Source organism: Lytechinus variegatus, chromosome 8 (genome assembly GCF_018143015.1).
Source record: "Lytechinus variegatus isolate NC3 chromosome 8, Lvar_3.0, whole genome shotgun sequence".
In the NCBI taxonomy this organism is placed as follows: domain Eukaryota; kingdom Metazoa; phylum Echinodermata; class Echinoidea; order Temnopleuroida; family Toxopneustidae; genus Lytechinus; species Lytechinus variegatus.
In genome coordinates, this window is record NC_054747.1 from 40,537,528 (window position 1) to 40,559,465 (window position 21,938).

The 21,938-nt window shown below is 36.4% G+C and overlaps 3 protein-coding genes across 3 annotated transcripts; all 3 read right to left on the reverse strand.

Annotated features, from left to right (window-relative positions):
• Nucleotides 1-5,435: 5,435 nt before the first annotated feature.
• On the reverse strand, nt 5,436-6,753 carry LOC121419742 (collectin-12-like). The gene is made up of 2 exons (XM_041614199.1): nt 6,386-6,753; nt 5,436-5,803 (listed from the first exon to the last, which is right to left on the reverse strand). Exons 1-2 carry the CDS (start codon nt 6,582-6,584, stop codon nt 5,436-5,438), a joined length of 567 nt encoding a protein of 188 aa, XP_041470133.1. The 5' UTR covers nt 6,585-6,753.
• Nucleotides 6,754-7,206: 453 nt separating this feature from the next.
• Nucleotides 7,207-9,480, reverse strand: LOC121419492 (CD209 antigen-like protein D). The gene is made up of 2 exons (XM_041613947.1): nt 8,860-9,480; nt 7,207-7,604 (listed from the first exon to the last, which is right to left on the reverse strand). The coding sequence occupies exons 1-2, from the start codon at nt 9,107-9,109 to the stop codon at nt 7,234-7,236; spliced, it is 621 nt and encodes a 206-aa protein (XP_041469881.1). The 5' UTR covers nt 9,110-9,480; the 3' UTR covers nt 7,207-7,233.
• A 1,069-nt stretch (nt 9,481-10,549) lies between these two features.
• LOC121420831 (integumentary mucin C.1-like) lies at nt 10,550-11,620 on the reverse strand (the record flags this gene model as incomplete). The annotated part of the gene is made up of 1 exon (XM_041615460.1): nt 10,550-11,620. A coding segment is annotated over one exon (1,071 nt), but the record flags the coding sequence as incomplete, so codon positions are not given.
• Nucleotides 11,621-21,938: the final 10,318 nt, after the last annotated feature.

Genomic DNA, 21,938 nt, shown 5'->3' on the forward strand with positions numbered 1-21,938 from the left:
ATGAATCGTTTATGAAAACAAATGTTTATTGCACAAGTTGCAAAATAACGAAATGGAAATAAGAACATCTGGACATTAGATATAATGACAATGCTGTTTATGATTTTAAGTGCTATGTATATACAGACAACTGACAGATCAATTGCCTGTAGATCAATTTAAGAAAGCATTTAATATTAATGAAAAAAAAACTGTATTATTTCTTTTATAGAATGATCATGTGGATCCTTGTTTTTTCTATATTCATATATATCACATAAAATCGTATACAAATTTATTTAAAAAAATGACGTTTGATATAACTTTAGGAAGATATGATTTACAAATGATAAACTAAAAAATGAAAATATACGATAAATGGAATAGGGTTACTCATAGATGATCCTTGATGCAGCACAATACTTATGTCATTGATCTCGTGAATCTGTACGGAAATCAATGAATCTTAATCTATGTCATAATGAGCAAAAAGTACAATGGGGTGTAGTACCTACCTTCTTGCTGAAGAGCGAATGTTATGTGTTGGTTGAAAACCACCAAGAAAAGAATCAACGACGTCAGCTCCATCTGAAAATAAAAATATTGGCCTGTATTCCGAAGTCAGGTTTAACTTAAACTCAGATTGAAAGTTGTGGTTTAAGTATAAATAGCCAATTATCACAGAAATCACTAACAGTAGAGATATATTTCGACCCATTTGGCTCCAAAATCATTCATAATTGTGTAGGAAGTATAAATAGATGATCGTCTCCACTATCGGCTGATCGGTGAATCAGGAAACAGCACAGTGACCATAAGAAACATAAAAATTAATAAAAATTTTGACACTTTTGCCTTCCTATAATTTAAGTACAGAGTTAGACCATGGTCTAAGTTAAATCTGACTTCAGAATATGGACCAGAGAGTGTATATCAAAGTCCGATTCAATTTGAATATACACCTGTAGACGGACACTGTCATTCTACCTTATATGCCATTTACAACGTTAAACCTATTCCAGTTTCTTTTTCGTTCTCATATCTCTCTACCTGTTTTTCACTAATCTAACAAAGATTAAATCAGGAATTACATATCGATATCTGCAATAATCCATTTATACTAGCTCTTACGACCACCAAGTACACCCTGCAGCAAAAGTACAATAGTTATCTAATCCTAAATTGACTACCGGACGCGAATGTTCCCTGTACAATGTCTATGGTAATGATAAAGCTCAGAAATCAAAGGGTTAATTGAAAAACTTACTATGAGATCAAACTGGATGGGCTTCTTCTCCCTCTCATGAAAAACAGAGCAGAGAGGCGACATCAACAATCACTTAACATGATGGCCCGTGTTCTGAAGTCGGGTTTAACTTAAACTCAGGTTTAAAGTATGGGAAGCCAAAAGTATCAAAATTTTTATTAAGTTGTATGTTTCTTACGTTTACTGTGCTCTTTCCTGATTGATCGATGGTGAAGACAATTATCTATTTATACTTCCTACACAATTATGAATGATTTGAGAGCCGAACGAGCTGAAGTATGATATCTCTATTGTTAGTGATTATGTAACAATTGGCTGTCCATACTTAAACCACAAACCTGAGTTTAAGTTAAACCTGACTTCAGAATACGGGCCGATGAATTTATTAAGGTTAAATATGACATGCATATTATTAATGTTACAGTTGTATCTGTCACATGATATATAAAAAAAGAACGAAATCATGTTGATTCCTTGCAGGAGTTTCTGAATTACGTTCTAAATAAAAATCTGCGATTATGAATAAAACAAACAATTAAAAAGCTCAGAAATCAGTGGGTTAATTGCAAAACTCACTATGATATCAAACTGGATGGGCTTCTTCTTCCTATCATGAAAAATATTCCTTCTGCATTCTAGAAACTCGTCACCATTTGGTAAATGTGTTATGAGAATGCTGATATATCTCTACTTAAGACACATGCGAACGCAAGATAATCCTTCCACGAAATCGGTATTGAGCAAATAGTAATCTATTTCGTGATACTCTCGTTGAAAATATTATTTTCCATACGATTCTTGCATTTGAGTATTTTTATTCTAAATAAAATATAACAAATCTCAGCCCCGCTCAACCTCATTGCAGTTCCTCAGGATATTGCCTGGCTACCAGTTTAAAATCAAATATCCAACTTGAAAAGGGATTCGTGACCTGAATGAATATGCCTGCATGGCTTTATAAATGATTTCAAATTGCAGGCTATTTGATCCCCAGGTACTTGGTGGTGCCATGAAACGAATGTGGTCTGGGCAAACATCCATTTAATTAAAATAAGTTAATTCTCTATTCTAAATTTGAGAGTTCTATAGGATATTCATATCATATGCATTGACACCCACATACACACATCATCATATGCACACACACTTTTAACGAGAACACGGAAAAGGTTTTACAATAAACCGAAGTGATTGAAAACTAGTTTTCTTTGATTGATCAAAAATATATTAAAAAGCTCATGTAACAGTCGTGTCGCGTTTAATTGTCAGAATTGTGGATAAAATGAAGCAGAGAACTGACATTAACAATCACTAAACATGATTAAATTTATTGAGGTTAAATATTATTCGTGTTACAGTAGTGTCTGTCACATGATATTAATATAAAATGAACGAAATCATGTTGATTGGTTGCAGGAGTTTCTGAATTAAGTTCTAAATAAAGATCTGCGATAATAAATAAAACAAACATATTTCAATGCAGCATTTAGATTACACTAGAAACAATTCCATTGATAAAATTCATGAATAAACAAGTACAAATGATGAAAATGCAGAGGCCAGACATCCTAAGCAAAATTCTTGACTGAATAGAAGCCAGGGTAAAACAAGATCATCATGTGACTAAGTATAACATGGATACGATATGAGAATAATGTTAAATACAAACACGACAAAATGCAAATGAAGAGAATTTGTTGTGGACATTTTGGTATATATCCCAGCCATGGCGTAATTTCCTTCAGCAAGAAACTGATCAACAATGTGCTGCACTCAACCTAGGTGAGGTAAATGGGTACCGGTAGGAAGTAATTCCTTAAAAAGCTGTGTGCGCTCTGAACGCCTAGCTTAGCCGGGTAATGTAGGAGCGCCTTGAGTACCTAACAAGGTGGATATGTGCGCAATAGAAATACCCTATATTATTATTATTATTATTATTATTATATAAAATGCACGACAGTTATATCATATCTTGGGTCTCTTCAAGGATCCTATATACCGTCAATAGTCTTTCGCCTCCCACTATGTCAATTGCTCATAAAACTCATTTAATACATGAGAAGGTTACGTATCCTCAGGCCTGTCAGCAGTACCATGGATTGCCACTTCGTCTAAAGGCCACTTTGATCCCTGACCAGTTTGTTCAACCGTCTCCTTGTATTGGTTTATTCACCTGGTGTAACAGTCATTTAATCTACAACCGACTCGATCTCTTTAATCATCGGTATAATATCCAGGCTCAGTTTATTTATGAACATTTAAAATTTGCAAGCTTTATCGTGATATAATGTTCTCAGGGCTGTAGTTGGGAATATGTTATAGCCCCTTGTTTTGTGTTAAAGTTCAGGTCGTCTTCGACCACGCACGTTTCTCCAAGTAAGCACGCCATCTCGTGTTCGATGAACGTAAAACATGAGCATGTTTCCACATCAAGACATAAGTTGGCGCATCTGGTAATGGAACGAACGCTATGAGATGCAATCACGTGGCTTCCTGTGAGCGATGAGTTGACGGCGAGAAGTTTGTTGAATGACGATCTGCTACGAGCTGTTGAATGCAAATTTTAAAACAAAATGTAAAAACAAACTCAATGATATTGGAGATAAGCCGACTAACAATTACCCTGATGAGAGGCAATCTCGGTGATTGGTGCAATCGAGTAAGTTTTATAAAATACTTTGTGTCTCTCTTTAATTGTCACATTGACAGATTTTAAATTCATTAATTTCATTACTTTTTAATTTGCTAATTTTCGTCAAATATTCACCAATACGTTGTTCTATTTTTCCATGACTTAATATTATTATTTGTCGTTGTTGTTGCTTGCTGTGCAGTACTCGTTTGAACGACCCCAACACGTACGTACCACGCAATTCCACAATATGTTCTTCCGAACTGCCATTCTGTACTTTTCGCATTTCCTAGAAGGAAACTACAATTCACCAATTCCTTTGAAATACAAGTCAAATAACAGGGAGAGCAGAGCTGAAAGGTTTTTGTCGAAAGTTGATGGACCGGGACAGAAATCTCTTGACTCTGGACAACGACGTACATGTAATTTGCAATTGTTCTTCCACGGTAAATCTTCTGATGATTTGCTGGCCCAGTTCACAAACTTTCGATAAAAGCCTCTCAGCTCTCCATTGTGAATTTAATTGCATTTCAAAGGGATCGATGCGTTGTAGAGAGTTATCCCATAGTAAAAGCGAAAACTCCTTATCGTGAGGTTCAACACAACTCTATAAAAACAGGCCCTACCTCTAATATTAATTCCATTGAATCCCAGGTGGAATGTTATGATTAATGATGGTGTATCACATTGAATTGCAAACCACGTGACAACACAGAACCGGGATATAGTTATAATATAACATTTGTCGGAAATGCATTGCATACCTTGATGGGATGAAGGCTGTACGGTCGAAGTTGGTTCTTGTTTATCTGTTATCATTAATTGAAATAGATATTTGATTGAGAACAGCTTTATTGCTTTTATGACTGCCTTTTAATATCTATAACTCACCTTTATAACGGATGTCATTTTTGTGACTTTCAAACTATTGCAAAACTGCCAGGGTACCCCTGGTGCCCTATGCTGAAAGACTTGTTTGAATGGAACTCATCAAATCAAGCACAAATCCTACACGTGGCCTTCTGATGGGTTGAAAATGAAGTTGCGATTGACTTTTTATATATAGTTTGATTGCATTTTTTTATGCAACCGGACTTAAATGAAACAGGTGACGCAGGTCCAGTTTTCTAATCAGGGGTAGATGTGCACATGTTAAATATTTGCAGAATTTCGTTTCGACATTAAATGTTCAAAGTAATCTGAAACTCGAAGCCATTGTCATGCTTATATTCATTACTTCATTAATATGAAATCATCAGAATGTAACGAGAATATCATTCATTATGCTTATCTGTGATATCTAGCGACTATCATTACATTGATTCCATTTTAAAAGTTAAATGGTAGGCAAGCATAAGTTGTCTCGTATAGGATTGGATTTATCAAAACAGATCAATGAATTACCAGAAATAGCAGGCCCACATTTCCAACACAAAACCTTGACTTGTCAAGACACCCCAGGAAATGTCCTTCATTGGAATTTCCTTTTTAAAACAGGGGTCATAGAAGCCCCCCCCCCCTTGATCAACTGCCCATGATCCACAATCGTCATTCTTCCTACTCACCGATTTCTTTCTCACAAATGTAATGATAGCTATCGGAACAGTTCTGATCGTACCACACCAGTTCCGATGGGTACATCCTGAAGCATATTCCCTCGTCATCAAAGGCATAGTCATGGTATGGGATATTATTGTAAACGAGATGTGAGCCATCAAGCCAAACCATACTGGACAGACCGATCCAGTATTCTTCGGTGTCCACCAAGTGGCTGACAAGGAAGTCCTGCTCTTCTTGAGATCCAATGTAAACCAGGTGCATCCCGAGTCCTTCACAGGTAGATCTTGATTCAGGGAACCTGGAGTTCACCGCTGAAAAGTGGTAGCACGAATCGTTGTGTCCGATGTCATCACCAACACAGGCAGCTTCGGGAGAATATTGGGAGAGTTTCATTGTCCTTAGAACTAACTGAATAATCGAGCTATGCATGGAAATTGTCGTATTCAAGATACTCTGTACTTCGATGCTAACCGTCGCACGGAAGTCTGACTTATACGAATCGTGTTGGCTTTATTGAGCAAACTTTGCGTACATTTTGCATATTCGAAAAAGAAAATACCAAAAGATGACAGTTTGGTTGTTCGTGCTTTAACAAAAATGGATAAAGGAACGAATCATGGCCTAACCAACCAAAACAAAGACATTTATTGCTATGATCTATAGAGAAGATCGATTGACCACGTGGTATTATTATTCCTGTAATTGCTAAAGTAATCAAATACAACTTGAATTAACAGATTAAGGAAGAATATAGAATTATATAAATGTCTATAGAACCGTCCATGTTTGCCATTGTGACATAGGGCCATACAAAGGCAATTTAGTGGACACCCACATCTCTGATGAAGCACAGAGAAAAGATGGTATTAAGAGTAAACAGGTACTAATGTAAACACCCCCCCCCCAAAAAAAAAATGTCTTAGAAATTTGATTATTATCATACTCACCCCCTTCGTTTTCACAAATGTAGCGGAAATTCCCATCGTAACTCACATCGTACCATGCTCGAGAGCCCTTTGAAATTCGGAAAGCAATCCCTTGATCATTAAACGTCGAAACATAAGGTCCTCCGAAATTGTTGTAGGTGAGACTACTACCATCAAGCCAGGTCACACTGGATAACCCAATCCAGTATCCTTCCACCATGTCCGGTAGCTCCCTCTCAAGGAAGTCTTGTTCTTCCTGCGAGCCGATGTAGACGAGATGCCAACCGTGAAATGATTCGCATGTTGATTTTGCAGAGGAAAAGTTGGACTTGGTCTGGACGAAGTGGTAGCAGGACCCGCCGTATGAGAGGACATTTAAATCACAACCTACAGAAATTCGATAACAATAATTATCATTGCCAGCATAGTATTTTTACAGCACTTATAGAAGCCTAACCTTTGACTGCCCACTTCTCTCGTGCCAACCTAAATGCGTTGCATGCAGGGATATATAAAAACTTTTGTTCCCGTAACAAACGAATTCCATCCTCTTTTTTTAATGATTATCGTTGAGATGATCGGTTACATTTGGAAAAAAATATAGTGCTAAGTTCTACTCTTTCCGAGTTCGTTTAGTGATTGCAATAGTCTTCGAGCATGTCCGGTGCCAATCAAGAGCATAACGCAAGTGAGTCGATCCATGTTTTAGATGGGGTAGGGGGTTATAAAGCATGTAAAGGTAATATGACTAAGTTGTAACTATGAAAGAGTTTAGTCTGTATCATATGTTTCACAGAACCTGGAAACTCCTTGAAATTTATATCTCGTTACTTTTGACAAAGTTTTCACTAGATCTTGACAAATGTTTACTAAATCAACCTACCACCTTCATTCTCGCAGATGTAATAATGCATGTCGGAACAGCTAATGTCTTCCCAGCCAAAACTCCAGGCCGCTTGGAAACAGCTTCCCCCATCGTCGAACTCATAGTTCTGATCTGGGATGTTGTTGTATACAGGGCTTGATCCATCCTGCCATGTCATGTGTGAGAGACCTATCCAGTAGTGGCCGTCAGGTAGGAGGTTAAGGGCTAAGAAGTCGTGTTCTTGCTCCGACTCGACGTAAACCAGATGCATTCCCCGACCCTCACATAGTGATAATGCGGTGCTGAAGTTGGTGGAGCTGTGAGAGAAGTGATAACAAGAACCACCGTACTCCGTGTCGTTCTGATCTGCACAGGCTACAGGGGGAAAAACAAGATAGTGAAAGAAGGACAGAAGAAAGATTTTGTCGAGGGAGAGCGGGTCAACAGATGAGAGTCAATCTTAAGGTGATGAAGTTGGTGGCGCTGTGAGGGAAGTGATGACAAGAACCACCGTACTCCGTGTCGTTCTAATCTGCACAAGCTACGTATGGTGAAAGACGCAAGATAATTATACAGAAATAAAAATGACAGAAGATGAATATCGTAAAGATTTTGTCGAGGGAGAATGGGTAAAAAGATGAGAGTCTACCTTGCGGTGCTGAAGTTGGTGAAGATTTGGAAGAAGTGATAGCAAGAACAAGCGTGCTTCGTATCGTTCTGACCACCACAGGTTATAGATGGGAGAAAGAAAAGAGTTACAAGGAATAACAGAAGTCAAAGACCTTGGACAGTGAGGGTGAATGGGACAAACAATATATGAGAGCCAACCTTGACATACTTGAGGTGATGAAGTTGATGAAGATTTGAAAAATGTGGTAACAGGAACAAGCATGTTCCGTATCGTTCTGATTAGCATCGGCTACTAGTGAGAAGAAGCAATAGAGTGAAAAAATGAAAGAAGACAGAATGAATCAACATGCTCTGTGTCGTTTTAATCAGTATAGCATACAGGGGGAAAGCCGCGAGAGAATAACTAAGAATTACAGAAAATGTATATTCGTAATTTGTTTATGAGGGTGAATGATTATTAAAATGTTATTAAAAATTTGTATTGTAATTTGTACTTTACGATGCTCCATATCGTCTTGAATTTGAATGGTTTCCCGTTAAGGTGCCATTGTAATAGTATATGACGAATGAAATATATGCGATAAAATATGAAAGAAAAAAATCATTGATATATTGTGGAAGTACCGTGGTGAAGCGGTTCTGACACACGCCTTGTAATCAGAGGGTCGTGTGTTCAAATCCCACCATGGCCTAGCGTGTTTTGGCAAGGTGTCAACCGACACTTTGCCACTCTCACCTAGGTGCTAATTGGGTACCGGTTGGAAACAACGTCATTGATGTTGGTTTAGCAAGTGTGCGCCTAATAGGCTGCTTGGAATGCTATGAATCCAGTGACCGGGTAATAATAAATGTGAAGCAGTAAAGCGCTTATTATTATAGTAAAGCGCTTATCATTATTATTATTATCATTATTATTGTTGTTGTTATTTTCATTATTATCATCATCATTATCATCATCATCACCATCATTATCATTATTATTATTATTATGAATACTCACTTCCTGATTGTTCACAGATATGAGAGAACAACGTTGTACACCTCCTGTCATACCACTTGAGATCGGATTCTTGTATCCTAAAACAGAGTCCCTTCTCGTTGAATGCGTTACTTCCGAAGTTACTGAAGCTCAAACCTGACCCGTCCATCCAGGAGAATCCCGACAACCCTATCCAGGAACCGCTGTTGTGTTGCACGGTATTCATTAGGAATTCTTGTTCAGAATAAGTGTCGATGTAGACAAGGTGCATGCCGAGGTTTTCGCAGGTTGAGTTGGCTGATGTGAAATTCGATTCGTTCTGAGAGAAGTGATAACATGATTCGTGGTGTCGAATGAGACCTGGAGCACATGCTTAGGGAACAGAAATACGGGACAAGAAGGTTCAATGGTTTAGTCAAGATTTAATCAAACAAATCGATTGATTGATTTTATTCGTCAAGAATATCACGGGTGATTACAATGAAATTGAAGAATACCTTGACAGGATAGCCCATGGAAGCTGAAAGGTTTATTTCCAACGGGGTCCTATTGCTAGTACAAAACATAACAAAGTTTAAAGTCTGGACTAGATTTGTTGTGAAATGTGTCAATGTCTGACCAAGGCATAATTTACTATGTTTACTGTCCCATTAGAGATGTTAATATAACCACTTTTAACCAGTTTTTCCTAATCCTATTACTCTATTATCATATTATACGTTTATTGTATTAATATAAGCCTACATAATGATAATAACTAGTAATGAGTAAAATAATGAATGCCAATGATAAATGAAGAGGAAAGAGCGATTGCAATCGTAATAAAAATGAACAAAATCATTTGAAATCTGACGCTTGATGGTATTTGAAAAAAAGGAACAAATACAGTAGTACAAAAGTATACAATTAATGATCCTATTAGAGAATTGCCATTATTAATATCATCAGAAAATTGAATAAAGCGGAAATGTGCTTTACCATTATCACCATTATCATCGTTGCAACACAGAAGCATAATGCTCTAATAATAATATTACTAGATCGAGAAATAAAGTATTACCATTATGTTGACATGTTATCGAAGAATACCAGCTAGTAACGATGATTATGATTATGAATTGCTGTTCCATCTGTAAAATCAAGGGAAAAAACAATGTAAATATAAATATCAAATTTAACAGCGTAGTTACATTAAGTAACATTCAATAGAATCATTGAATGATATGCTCTATACTATTATTATCATTATCATCATCATCATCATCATCATCATTATTATTATTATTATTATTATTATTATTAGTAGTAGTAGTAGTAGTAGTAGTAGTAGTAGTAGTAGTAGTAGAAGTAGTAATTATAATAATTATACTTGCTTATATAGCGCCTAACACTTCGTCAGAAGTCTCTAAGCGCTCTACAGTATATGCAGCATAATTACCCTGACTTTAGCAGTGCAGCTGTTACGCGCGCTGCGTTTCAAGGAATAAATTCCTGCCAGGTACCCATTTACCTCACCTGGGTTGAGTGCAGCACATTGTGGATCAATTTCTTGCTGAAGGAAATTACGCCATGGTTGGGATTCGAACCCACGACCCTCTGTTTCAGAGTCCGGAGACTAATCCACTGGGCCACAACGCTCCACGCATGTACTATTAGTAGAAGTAGTAGTAGTAGTAGCAGTAGTAGTAGTAGTAGTAGTAGAAGTAGTAGTAGAAGAAGAAGAAGTAGTAGTAGTAGTAGTAGTAGTAGAAGAAGTAGTAGTAGTAGTAGTAGTAGTAGTAGTGGAAGAAGAAGTAGTAGTAGTAGTAGTAGTAGTAGTAGTAGTAGAAGAAGTAGTAGTAGTAGTAGTAGTAGTAGTAGTAGTAGTAGTAGTAGTAGTAGTAGTAGAAGAAGTAGTAGTAGTAGTAGTAGTAGTAGTAGAAGAAGTAGTAGTAGTAGTAGTAGTAGTAGTAGTAGTAGTAGTAGTAGAAGAAGTAGTAGTAGTAGTAGTAGTAGTAGTAGTAGTAGTAGTAGTAGTAGTAGTAGTAGTAGTAGTAGTAGTAGTAGTAGTAGTAGTAGTAGTAGTAGAAGAAGAAGAAGTAGTAGTAGTAGTAGTAGTAGTAGTAGAAGAAGTAGTAGTAGTAGTAGTAGTAGTAGTAGTAGTAGTAGTAGAAGAAGTAGTAGTAGTAGTAGTAGTAGTAGTAGTAGTAGTAGTAGTAGTAGTAGTAGTAGTAGTAGTAGTAGTAGTAGTAGTAGTAGTAGTAGTAGTAGTAGTAGTAGTAGTAGTAGTAGTAGTAGTAGTAGTAGTAGTAGAAGTAGTAGTAGTAGTAGTAGAAGTAGTAGTAGTAGTAGTAGAAGAAGTAGTAGTAGTAGTAGTAGTAGTAGTAGTAGTAGTAGAAGAAGTAGTAGTAGTAGTAGTAGTAGTAGTAGTAGTAGTAGTAGTAGTAGAAGAAGTAGTAGTAGTAGTAGTAGTAGTAGTAGTAGTAGTAGTAGTAGTAGTAGTAGAAGAAGTAGTAGTAGTAGTAGTAGTAGTAGAAGAAGTAGTAGTAGTAGTAGTAGTAGTAGTAGAAGAAGAAGAAGTAGTAGTAGTAGTAGTAGTAGTAGTAGTAGTAGTAGTAGTAGTAGTAGTAGTAGTAGAAGTAGTAGTAGTAGTAGTAGTAGTAGTAGTAGTAGTAGTAGTAGTAGTAGAAGAAGTAGTAGTAGTAGTAGAAGTAGTAGTAGTAGTAGTAGAAGAAGTAGTAGTAGTAGTAGTAGTAGTAGTAGTAGTAGTAGTAGTAGTAGTAGTAGAAGAAGTAGTAGTAGTAGTAGTAATGATGATGATAATGATGATACTACTACTACTATAGTAGTAGTAGTAATGATACATTGTAGAAACAGTAATAACAACAACAATAATAATAGGCATTTGTATAGCGTCATCTATCTAGAGGTAATTTATTCCGGGGTGCATTGTTATAATTATTATTATCAGCCCGGCGCTAGCTCGAGCTGCCTTTCAGCGTTCAGTGCATTCAATCCGTATGCATTCGTAATTCCGAAACTTCGTTATTCCGAATGATTAACGAACCCTTTTTCGTTTTCGGATTAACGAACATCGAGGTATAGACAATTTACGTGTTTCGGAATTACGAACCTTCGGAATTACGAAGTGTAACCGAATTTATCCTGCCGGGTACCCATTCACCTCACCTGGCTTAAATGCAGCACAATGTGGGTAAATTTCTTGCTGAATGAAAACACGCCATGCATAGCTTAAAGTAATTGAAGTATCAGCTGCAGTAGTTTTTTCATTATTATTATTTGTTAGTATTATTATTACTATTATTACTACTATCAATTTATTATTACGAGAAATCCATTATGCACAGAATTATGACAAGAGAATAACGATGATCAACAAGAACAACAAAGATGGAAGAGGGGAAAAGAATGAACAATTATACATTTTTTGAGATTTAATATTAAGCTATTATTGACATTATATTTTACATTTTCTCTGATACATCAGCTTAGAAATTTTAATTTGAATGATTATTCCAGTGAAAAATAAGGCTAAGACAAATTTTATCACGTGTGAAACCAAACTAGATTAAAATCACGAACGCCAATCACAGTCACGAATTCAAATTTTACTCCAGTTGAATTCAGGGGCGGCGGAGCGAAGTCCCGGGGGGGGGGGGGGCACTTCCATTCAGGAGTGGATACCATGCGCGACCATGGGGTCTCGAAAAGCACCCTAAACACGTAATTTCCATATTCTGAAAATGCACCCCTTAACAAGTATTGGCGTGTGAAACCTTACCCTTTACAAGTATTGGAAACAAAACGATACTCTTGGCAAATATTCCCTGAAATGGACCCCTAAACAAGTACAAGAATGTTTTATTGTTACGGGTCCTTCGGTCGTCGGCTTTACCCTATTTGGTTTAGTACGACCCCATCTTCTACACCTCGCGCAAATCGGACTCTAAATACGAAGTGTTGGGGCAAAAAGGACATCCTTTATAAAACATTTTAATTTTGTTTTATCAACCCCGCAAATTCGACCCTAAACACGTAATTTTCCTAGCGAAATAGATACCTTTTTTTCATTATTTTTGTGTTTTTGACACCCTTATCACGTTACGTACGTAACGTGCCCAATCGTGAAAAATACATCCTTTTTACGTGTTTTTTGGTCGCGCATGGTATCCACTCGTCAATGTAAGTGGACCCCCAGGAGCGAAGTTCAAAGTTGGGGTGGGGGGTGGGGCAGAGGGAAAAAAGGCACCTTAAAACAAAGGGAAAAAAGACTTACCCATAGTGGCGTAATGGGCAAAAAATTTGAGGGGGCTAGATATATCGCATCACGTAACTTTATAAGAAGCTCTGAGCGAGCGAGAAAAAATGAAATTCTTAAAATACAATTTTGTGAAAGATTTTGATATAAAAAATTCGTTTCTTGATATCAAGAAATCGAATTCTTGGTTCTATTTGCGATGCAGCGCTTTGATTGACAAGTCACCAAGGACACATACTACCTTCGCTCAGGAATTCGCATTCAAATTATTGTTTTCGAGTGAGCGTGTGAAAAGTCCGATGATTCTAAAGACGAATTGCAATCATCATTACAACAATGATTCAAGATTCACTTGTTAAAAGGCCCAATGAGTGGTCAACTTAATTCAGTTCACACATTTTAACGAAACTTGGACAAATGAAATATGTAATTCTTGCCCTTCCAAATCAATTTATTGAGCCACGCGTATGGTGTTAGTGGAACGAATAAGGCATGAGTTTAAAGATAAGGAAAATGATGATTTTATTTTCTGGTTGATGTAAATTGTAATATTTCAATGATTCTTTCACATGATATAAGCCGTCAAAATTCGGATTATCTTTAGTTTAATACGAACTGTTCAAGTAATAATGAAGAAACATACCTTTGTGAATAGTTGTCATACCCCATTCGTCCGTTACCAATCACTTTATTGTCAGTACATTGTCAGCAAACTGTCAGAGCCATAGTCATACGATGATATTTGAAAATAAAACCTTCAATTAAAAATCATCTACGTATCAAACTTCCATGGCGTCAACATAGCAAATGGGAATAATGGGTCATGAATTTAATTGCCTCCCATCAACGTCATTCTCCGAAGGAAACAGAAAACCCGTTGCATATGAATGTTAATTGAGAATCTCATTTTGATCAACATGCGTTTAATTAAGATTCGTCTCACTGATGCTGCTGTTACATTTCCCCTAAGGGGGCCGTTTTATTCATTTTTGTTCCAACCACCTATATGTTAGGCCTACAAAAACGGTAAAATGGCCATTTTCGACTCGCCGTACGGCCGCCGTAGGGCAAATGTGACTGAGGTGTTAAGCACCTTGCCCTATCAAGTTAGAAACACCTTCATAAAATAGGCGTGTTTACCTTGAAATTAACAATGTCTATTTAAAGACAAGTAAATTGAAAATTATTTTAGGGTTTTTATCTTGTTCAATGATGTCGAGGTAATTTTTAACAAGGACATGTATGCCTTATATTACGCACACTGGTCAATAATCGGGCAAACCTAAGGGGTGCCGTAATGAGTACCACCCCCTCCCCCACCCCAACATCCAATTGTTTCTCCCCCCCCCCCCCACGTTACCACATCTCCCCCCTCTCTTAAACATTCACGCAGTCTCCCCATCACCGATAGAAACGCACCAACGTTCGCCTATTCATCCCCCATCACGTACCCACACACACACCCGTACACACACACACACACACGCACGCTTTATGTACACCTGACGCGCATTCACAAATTGTCGCTCTATGCTCCTCCATCTCCATTCCCCCTCTCTCTCTCCCACAGACGCACACACACGGACGCACTTACACACATTGCCTAAATCACATCCTCAAACCCACTTTCTCACACACACATATTACCTCCTTCTCTTTTCTCTCTCCCCCTCTCTCTACATAATTGAAGAGATTGGTCCAAACAGCCACACAGTTTTCGAGATATATGCATGGTAATGATCGAGGACTACAGGGGCGTTTCATGAAAGGACTTGTCGGACGTTTTATCCGACAGTTACCATAGGAACAGTGCCTCTCAGCCAATCAAAATCGTGGAAAGATGTCAGATCTCACAACTTGTTGGATCAAAATATTGATGAAACGCTCCCCTAGTCTCCACACAAAGACTAGAACATATTAAACAGCGCGACTGTCTATAGTACACAAGGCATTGTAGGCTGCACATTCAGACCCTTATTAAACTCAACTTAAGGGTTTTCACAGCATACTTAATAACGACATCCATTTCTAATGGCATAATTCACATTATCAAATTAAAGGTGAAGTTCACCATGACAAAAGTTGAGGCAGCAGCGGTATATGACGTAACAAATAGAGAAATCTTAATCTTTGATGGATTTTCTTCAATCCTTTAACCGATATTATCATATTTTTTCAAGTATTTTTACAACAAACTTTTCGTCAAGGAGAACGTACCCTTGAAGAAAATTTCTAAAATACTCACATAGACACAGCATTTTCTTTGTATATTTTATTGTCAAATATTTAAATACACATCATTTATAAAGGAATGATTGCAATGTTTCTTTACACATATAATAGGATAGAAAATATCAGCTACACAATTGGAATATGTATACCTTGCATAACGGCAAAAAATACTAGTGCAAACAATTTTCAATGAAATATCTTGAGACCACAAATAAACGTGAAATGTACATATAATCAAAGAGTAGGGGGGATTTTTTTTTACTCTTCCCGTTTAACATGGATTACCCTTTCAAAAGTACACAAATATTACTTCATTAAGATTCCAGACGCAAATGTGCATGTATCAGTCATAAACAAATGCCAACAGAAGATGATGCAATAAGTGACAAAGCAATGCTCAATTCACCATCTAACTGTTATAAGGGGGAGTCAAATTAGTAGTGCAACGGGAGGGGGGGGGGGTGTTGATCTTCCCCTATGACTTATGAAGTGTTTTGAAGTTCTGGAAAAAGGGGGATAACAGAAGAAAAGGGAATAAAGAAGAGAGACGACCATAAAAGATAGAGATATGGGTGCGTAATACTATGATACCCCTATTTATTTCCGATTTAGCCCCCCCCCCTCAATGGTGGACGAGTCTAATTGTTCACATGATATTGCGCTACATGATAGTATGTAGAACACTGTTCAAGGTAGAGTATGCAGTAGGAAATAAATCTTGACATGGTACAAATAGTTAAGTAGGCACAAATTAGAATAAGAATGTACATGACCTTAGTCAGAGGAGTTCCATACAGGACACATCATAAGGAGAAGAATAAGCTCACTGTCTAGTTCATAAATATGAAAGTGATTATCTTTTCTGCAAACCTAATACATACAAAATGTTCAAAATTTTGACTTCATATTCCAAAAATTTGCCTCATGAAAAATAACAAGTGGAATGCCTCTGGCCGTCTCACCTGCATCACGCGGTTCAATATAGCAGCAGTGCTGACTTTGAATACTACTCTAACTCGCACAAGATGTTCAGTGATACATGGTTACTCTTATGTCCACTTTTTATGAACTAGACCAATAAACTTACAGAGATATGATGGTTATTCAACAAAAAACCCCAACATGGCCAAAGTTCATTGACCTTACATGACCTTTGACCTTGATCATGTGACCTGAAACTCGCACAGGATGTTCAGTGATACTTGATTACTCTTATGTACAAGTTTCATGAATCAGATCCATAAACTTTCAAAGTTTTGATGGTAATTCAACTGATACACCCACTTCGGCCAAAGTTCATTGACCTTTGACCTTGGTCATGTGACCTGAAACGCGCACAGGATGTTCAGTGATATTTGATTACTCATATGTCCAAGTTTAATGAACTAGACTAATAAACTTTCAAAGTTATGATGGTAATTCAACAGATACCCCCGATTTGGCCAAAGTTCATTGACCCTAAATGACCTTTGACCTTAATCATGAGACCTGAAACTTGTACAAAATATTCAGTGATGCTTGATTACTATTATGTCCAAGTTTCATGAATCAGATCCATAAACTTTCAAAGTTATGATGGGAATTCAACAGATATCCCCAATTCGGCCAAAGTTCATTGACCCTAAATGACCTTTGACCTTGGTCATGTGACGTGAAACTCATGCAGGATGTTCAGTGATACTTGATTAACCTTATGTCCAAGTTTCATGAACTAGGTCCATATATTTTCTAAGTTATGATGACATTTCAAAAACTTAACCTCAGGTTAAGATTTCAATGTTGATTCCTCCAACATGGTCTAAGTTCATTGACCCTAAATGACCTTTGACCTTGGTCATGTGACATGAAACTTTAATAGGATGTTCAGTAATACTTGATTAACCTTATGGCCAAGTTTCATGAACTAGGTCCATATACTTTCTAAGTTATGATGTCATTTCAAAAACTTAACCTCAGGTTAAGATTTGATGTTGACGCCGCCGCCGCCGCCGCCGTCGCCGCCGCCGTCGGAAAAGCGGCGCCTATAGTCTCACTCTGCTTCGCAGGTGAGACAATAAAAATGGATGCAAAACAAGTAATGGTCCTATGAATATCTGGAATGTACTTTTCTGACAAAAAGATTTGACAAAAGAATGTTCAGCAGTAATTGGTCTTAAACACAGATGAGAATGTTTGAAAGAAATGCTGACAAATTCAAAAGCTGCTCAACATGTGGGCATTGTTTAATGATTACACACGTCATCTCCATTCCCCTAGGGGAGAGAATTTATAAATGTTTACTGGGAATATTTTTGAGCCCCTGTGAAGTTGTGCATTACAGACATGCTCCTCAAGGAGCGGAGCAAGTGCATAGTAAAAAGTGAAGTGCACCAATTCAAAACCTGATTTTATTGACTAACATTGCAATAACTTAACAGTATGAAACATACATTGAACTCATTTTAAAATTAGAACAACTTAAGTTAAACCACGGGATAGCATATCCCCTCCTTCCCCCTTCTAATCACTTTAAGTTTGGATTTTGTTTGAATTGACGCGTTTGGTATGTAGATAATTATTATCTCTTGTTATATGTTTGTTTATGTATACCTATAATGTATTCAATTTATGCTGCCCTGTATTACGTTCGTCTAGAACTAATAACCTGGGCCCTTTATTGTAATTGATTCCCTTTTTTATGAATAAAAGGTGATTTATAAAAAAAATCAAAATATTTCCCAAATTCTAATTAAGAGTGGGAGAGTCAACTCTACTCGACACATAAACTTCTGAATTCCCATAGGCTTTGTGCAGGGATAGGCAATAAGTGTAATAACCTGATCATTACTGAGTTCAGTGATTCCCATTAGCATTGTGCAGGGATCACCTGGTTCCAGTAAGCAATGGGTTTAATAACCTGATCATTACTGAGTTCAGTGATTCCCATTAGCATTGTACAGGGATCACCTGGTTCCAGTAAGCAATGGGTTTAATAACCTGATCATTACTGAGTTCAGTGATTCCCATTAGCATTATGCAGGGATCACCTGGTTCCAGTAAGCAATGGGTTTAATAACCTGATCATTACTGAGTTCAGTGATTCCCATTAGCATTGTGCAGGGATCACTCCATTTCATTGGGTAGTGAATGGGTTAAACTGTTGACAACTGAATTCTATGATTCCCAAAGGCTTTGTGCAGGGATAACCCGGTCCCAGTAGGCAATGGTTTAACCTGTTAACTACTGAATTCTATCACTTCTATATAGAATGTGTACAGGGATCAACCAGTTCCAATACGCAATGGGTCAAAGAAAATATTTTCAGCACATGAAATATAACATTCATTTTACTGTCAGCTCGCAGAAATGAATGGCAAGATTGTTATCAGCGATACAACTACTACTAAAACAATTTCCGCACACATCAGAAGTATTCATATCAAAATACAAATACACAACCATATTTGTAATTTCACAGGTTAAAACTCTTTGGTTCAAAAAGTCTAAGGTCATCATATGGTCAACGAAGCACTGTCAGTGATATTTTAACAAAAAAAAAACCAACATCGTTGATTAGAAACAATGAAGGAAATCTAAACTTGGAAATTACACAAATTTGCAATGGAAGCAGGAAAATATAGAAAATTGAATGGCAAAATATTGTAATTTTCTGGCTAGTTGTAACAAAAATGACATTACAGAGGGTAAGTACAATTAAAATTAAAATCGCAATTTCAGTTCTGCAGTGTTTGTTACTATTACTCCATACCATCAAGCCTCTTGGTAAATCTGAACAGTTAAGTTTTGTGCGCTGATCAAGGAATAAATAAAAATTATCTTAATTCTCAGTATTATATTATAGATAAACTGTTACTTATGATTACTGAAGCCTTTGAGTCTGTCACAGGTATACATATTTGAGAAAACATATCATAACATTATTAAAGATCTAAAAGCAAATCTCAGCTTGTTCTTTAAAGTTGAGTTGTGCGTAGAGTTGTGCAAACACATGCATCGCAAGAACAATGATATTAATTATAAATCCATCATAAAAAAAATCATGATTTTGTTGACAGTGACCATATTACGGACTCTACCAGTTTCCTGTCAAAGTGCCATTTTGTATTATATTTTATTCTAATTAATCAGACTCTATACACACAATATTTGCAGATTTGTTTAGAATTTTATAATTTTCTTTTCCAGGGCAAATTATCCTTAACCAACTTTATTAGTTATTAGTTTATCTTTTAAATAAATTTCAACCTATCTCTCCTTTCCTATACAAGTTAAGTACATCGCTGTATATGTGAACCCTTACATACAAGGCAAGTTAAGGCGATATTGCAATGGCTCTAAACACTGGTAGTAGCAACTATTCAGGACCTTATAAAATACATGCACCATGTTAAACAAAATTATCAACAGTAAATATAAACATATTTTGGTACTCCCAAAACCAGAGAAACAAGAATTAATTTAGCTCCCTCTGAAAAAATGCAGTAAAGACGTTCATCGACACAGTTGCTCTTCACACCGTAACTTAATCACAAAATCTGCATTTCTTTCTTAACTCATGGTTCCAGAACCACCTCAGTGATTTGAGCCTAGAGTCTCATTTAGATATGGTTCAATAACACAGAGTGATATTCTACATGGGGTTAAGAAAACAAAAATCACTTTTCTGAAGTTTACAAAACTCATCTCCAAACTGTCGAGGAAAAACTTGTGATGCCATGCATGATTTAATTAAATTATTTTTTGGATGAAGTTATGAGTTTTATTCGCAATAATATTTTTAAATGATTTGATTTGCACACTTCATTTTTTTCTTCCGACCGACAATAGAACTGCTCCTTGTTTCTACAATATTTCTTTGATGCCTCATATTCTATATTATTGAGTTTGTACAGAGAAGAGAGGATGAGTACGGTTGTTTGGATTCGTCCACGTACATCACATACATTAAGGTTAGCAGCTAAGAGGATTTCTTTCTAAATTTTCCTAATCGCATATAGCTTATACTCAGCGATGTCAATCATCAATATCAACATTCCCGTTAATTTGTTTGGACATGCACTTCTGGTAGCGGTTAGGCAACAGCTGATCTACGCTACCATTTAGAGCTAGTTAGCTCAGCTGAGTGTGAAAATTAGAATTTAACTATTTCTCTCGCTCTACAGATTTTTTTTTTTGTGTGCATAATGCTTTATTGATTTCAGCTGTTGAAGTTTTATAATTGAGAGTACATGTATTTATGAACAGTTATTTGTTCTTAATGCTGGAAAATGATGACGAGCTGGTTGCACTGGAAATACCCTCTCATGGAACATTGGGGTACGTGGAAGGAGATTTTGATATTGATAGTTGATATCTGTGAGCTTTGTCACAGAGTATCGGCCATATCCGATAAGGATAACTGAGCAAGGCAATGAAAATCCGATCAAAAGGCTGGAAGACGAAATTTGTACAGCAAGCAGCAAATCGTTAAGCTACAAAAATATCAAAATCATCAGAACGATCTGCTCACAATAATCAATACATGAAGATCCTCGGAGCACAATAAACAGAGGTACGATTGATACTTACAACGGATCTTAATTTTTTTGTTCACATTACAACATAGACTTACAGCTACGATGAATCATTATTGATTGTAAATTTTTGTTCACATTGTAAAATAGACTCACGCTTATAATGGATTATCATTTTTTGTTGATAGTATGTAATAGACTTAGTTACAACCAACTACATAATCGATTGTAAAAATTTGTTCATTAGGGCCCGTATTCTGAAGTCAGGTTAAAGTTAGACCATGATCTAGCTCTGTGCTAAAATTATGGAAAGCCAAAAATGTCAAAATTTTATTTACATTGCATGTTTCTTATGTCTACTATGCTCTTTCCTAACTTGTGAATGGTGAAGAGCGCTGTCTTATTTGTCCTTCCCAAACAGTTAAGAATGCTATCAGAGAAAATGAGTTGATATATTGAAGTGATACTGTTAGAGATTTATGCCACTATTGGCTATTCCATACAACTTTAAACCAGAGTTTAAAGGTCAAGTCCATCTCAGAAAAATGTTTATTGGAATCAATAGAGAAAAATCAGACAATCACAATGCTGAAAATTTCATCAAAATCGGATGTAAAATAAGAAAGTTATGACATTTCAAAGTTTCGCTTATTTTTAACAAAATAGTTATGTGAACGAGCCAGTTACATCCAAATGAGAGTCGATGACGTCACTCACTCACTATTTCTTTTGTTTTTTATTGTTTGAATTATACAATATTTCAATTTTTACGAATTTGATGATTAGGACCTCCTTGCCTGAAGCACAAAATGTTAAAATAATGGAATTTCACGTGTTCAGGGAGGAATGAAACTTCATTTCACATGACAATGACGAGAAAATAACAATATTTCATATTTCATATAATAAAATACAAAAGAAATAGTGAGTGAGTGATGTCATCAACTCTCTCATTTGGATGTAACTGGCTCGTTCATATAACTATTTTGTTGAAAATAAGCGAAACTTTAAAATGCCATAACTTTCTTATTTTACATCCGATTTTGATGAAATTTTCAGTGTTATGCTTGTTGAATTTTTCTCTTTTTATTCAAATC

Bases quoted from the DNA above. Each gene is read 5' to 3' on its own strand.
- LOC121419492 (XM_041613947.1), bottom strand. From the start codon at position 9,109: ATGCACCTTGTCTACATCGACACTTATTCTGAACAAGAATTCCTAATG. The intron at 7,605-8,859 runs GTGAGTATTCAT...TTCCCCCTGTAG, and splicing joins TATCTGTGAACAATCAGGAA to CCTGTGCAGATCAGAACGAC.
- LOC121419742 (XM_041614199.1), bottom strand. From the start codon at position 6,584: ATGGTGGAAGGATACTGGATTGGGTTATCCAGTGTGACCTGGCTTGAT. The intron at 5,804-6,385 runs GTGAGTATGATA...ATTCTCCCGAAG, and splicing joins CATTTGTGAAAACGAAGGGG to CTGCCTGTGTTGGTGATGAC.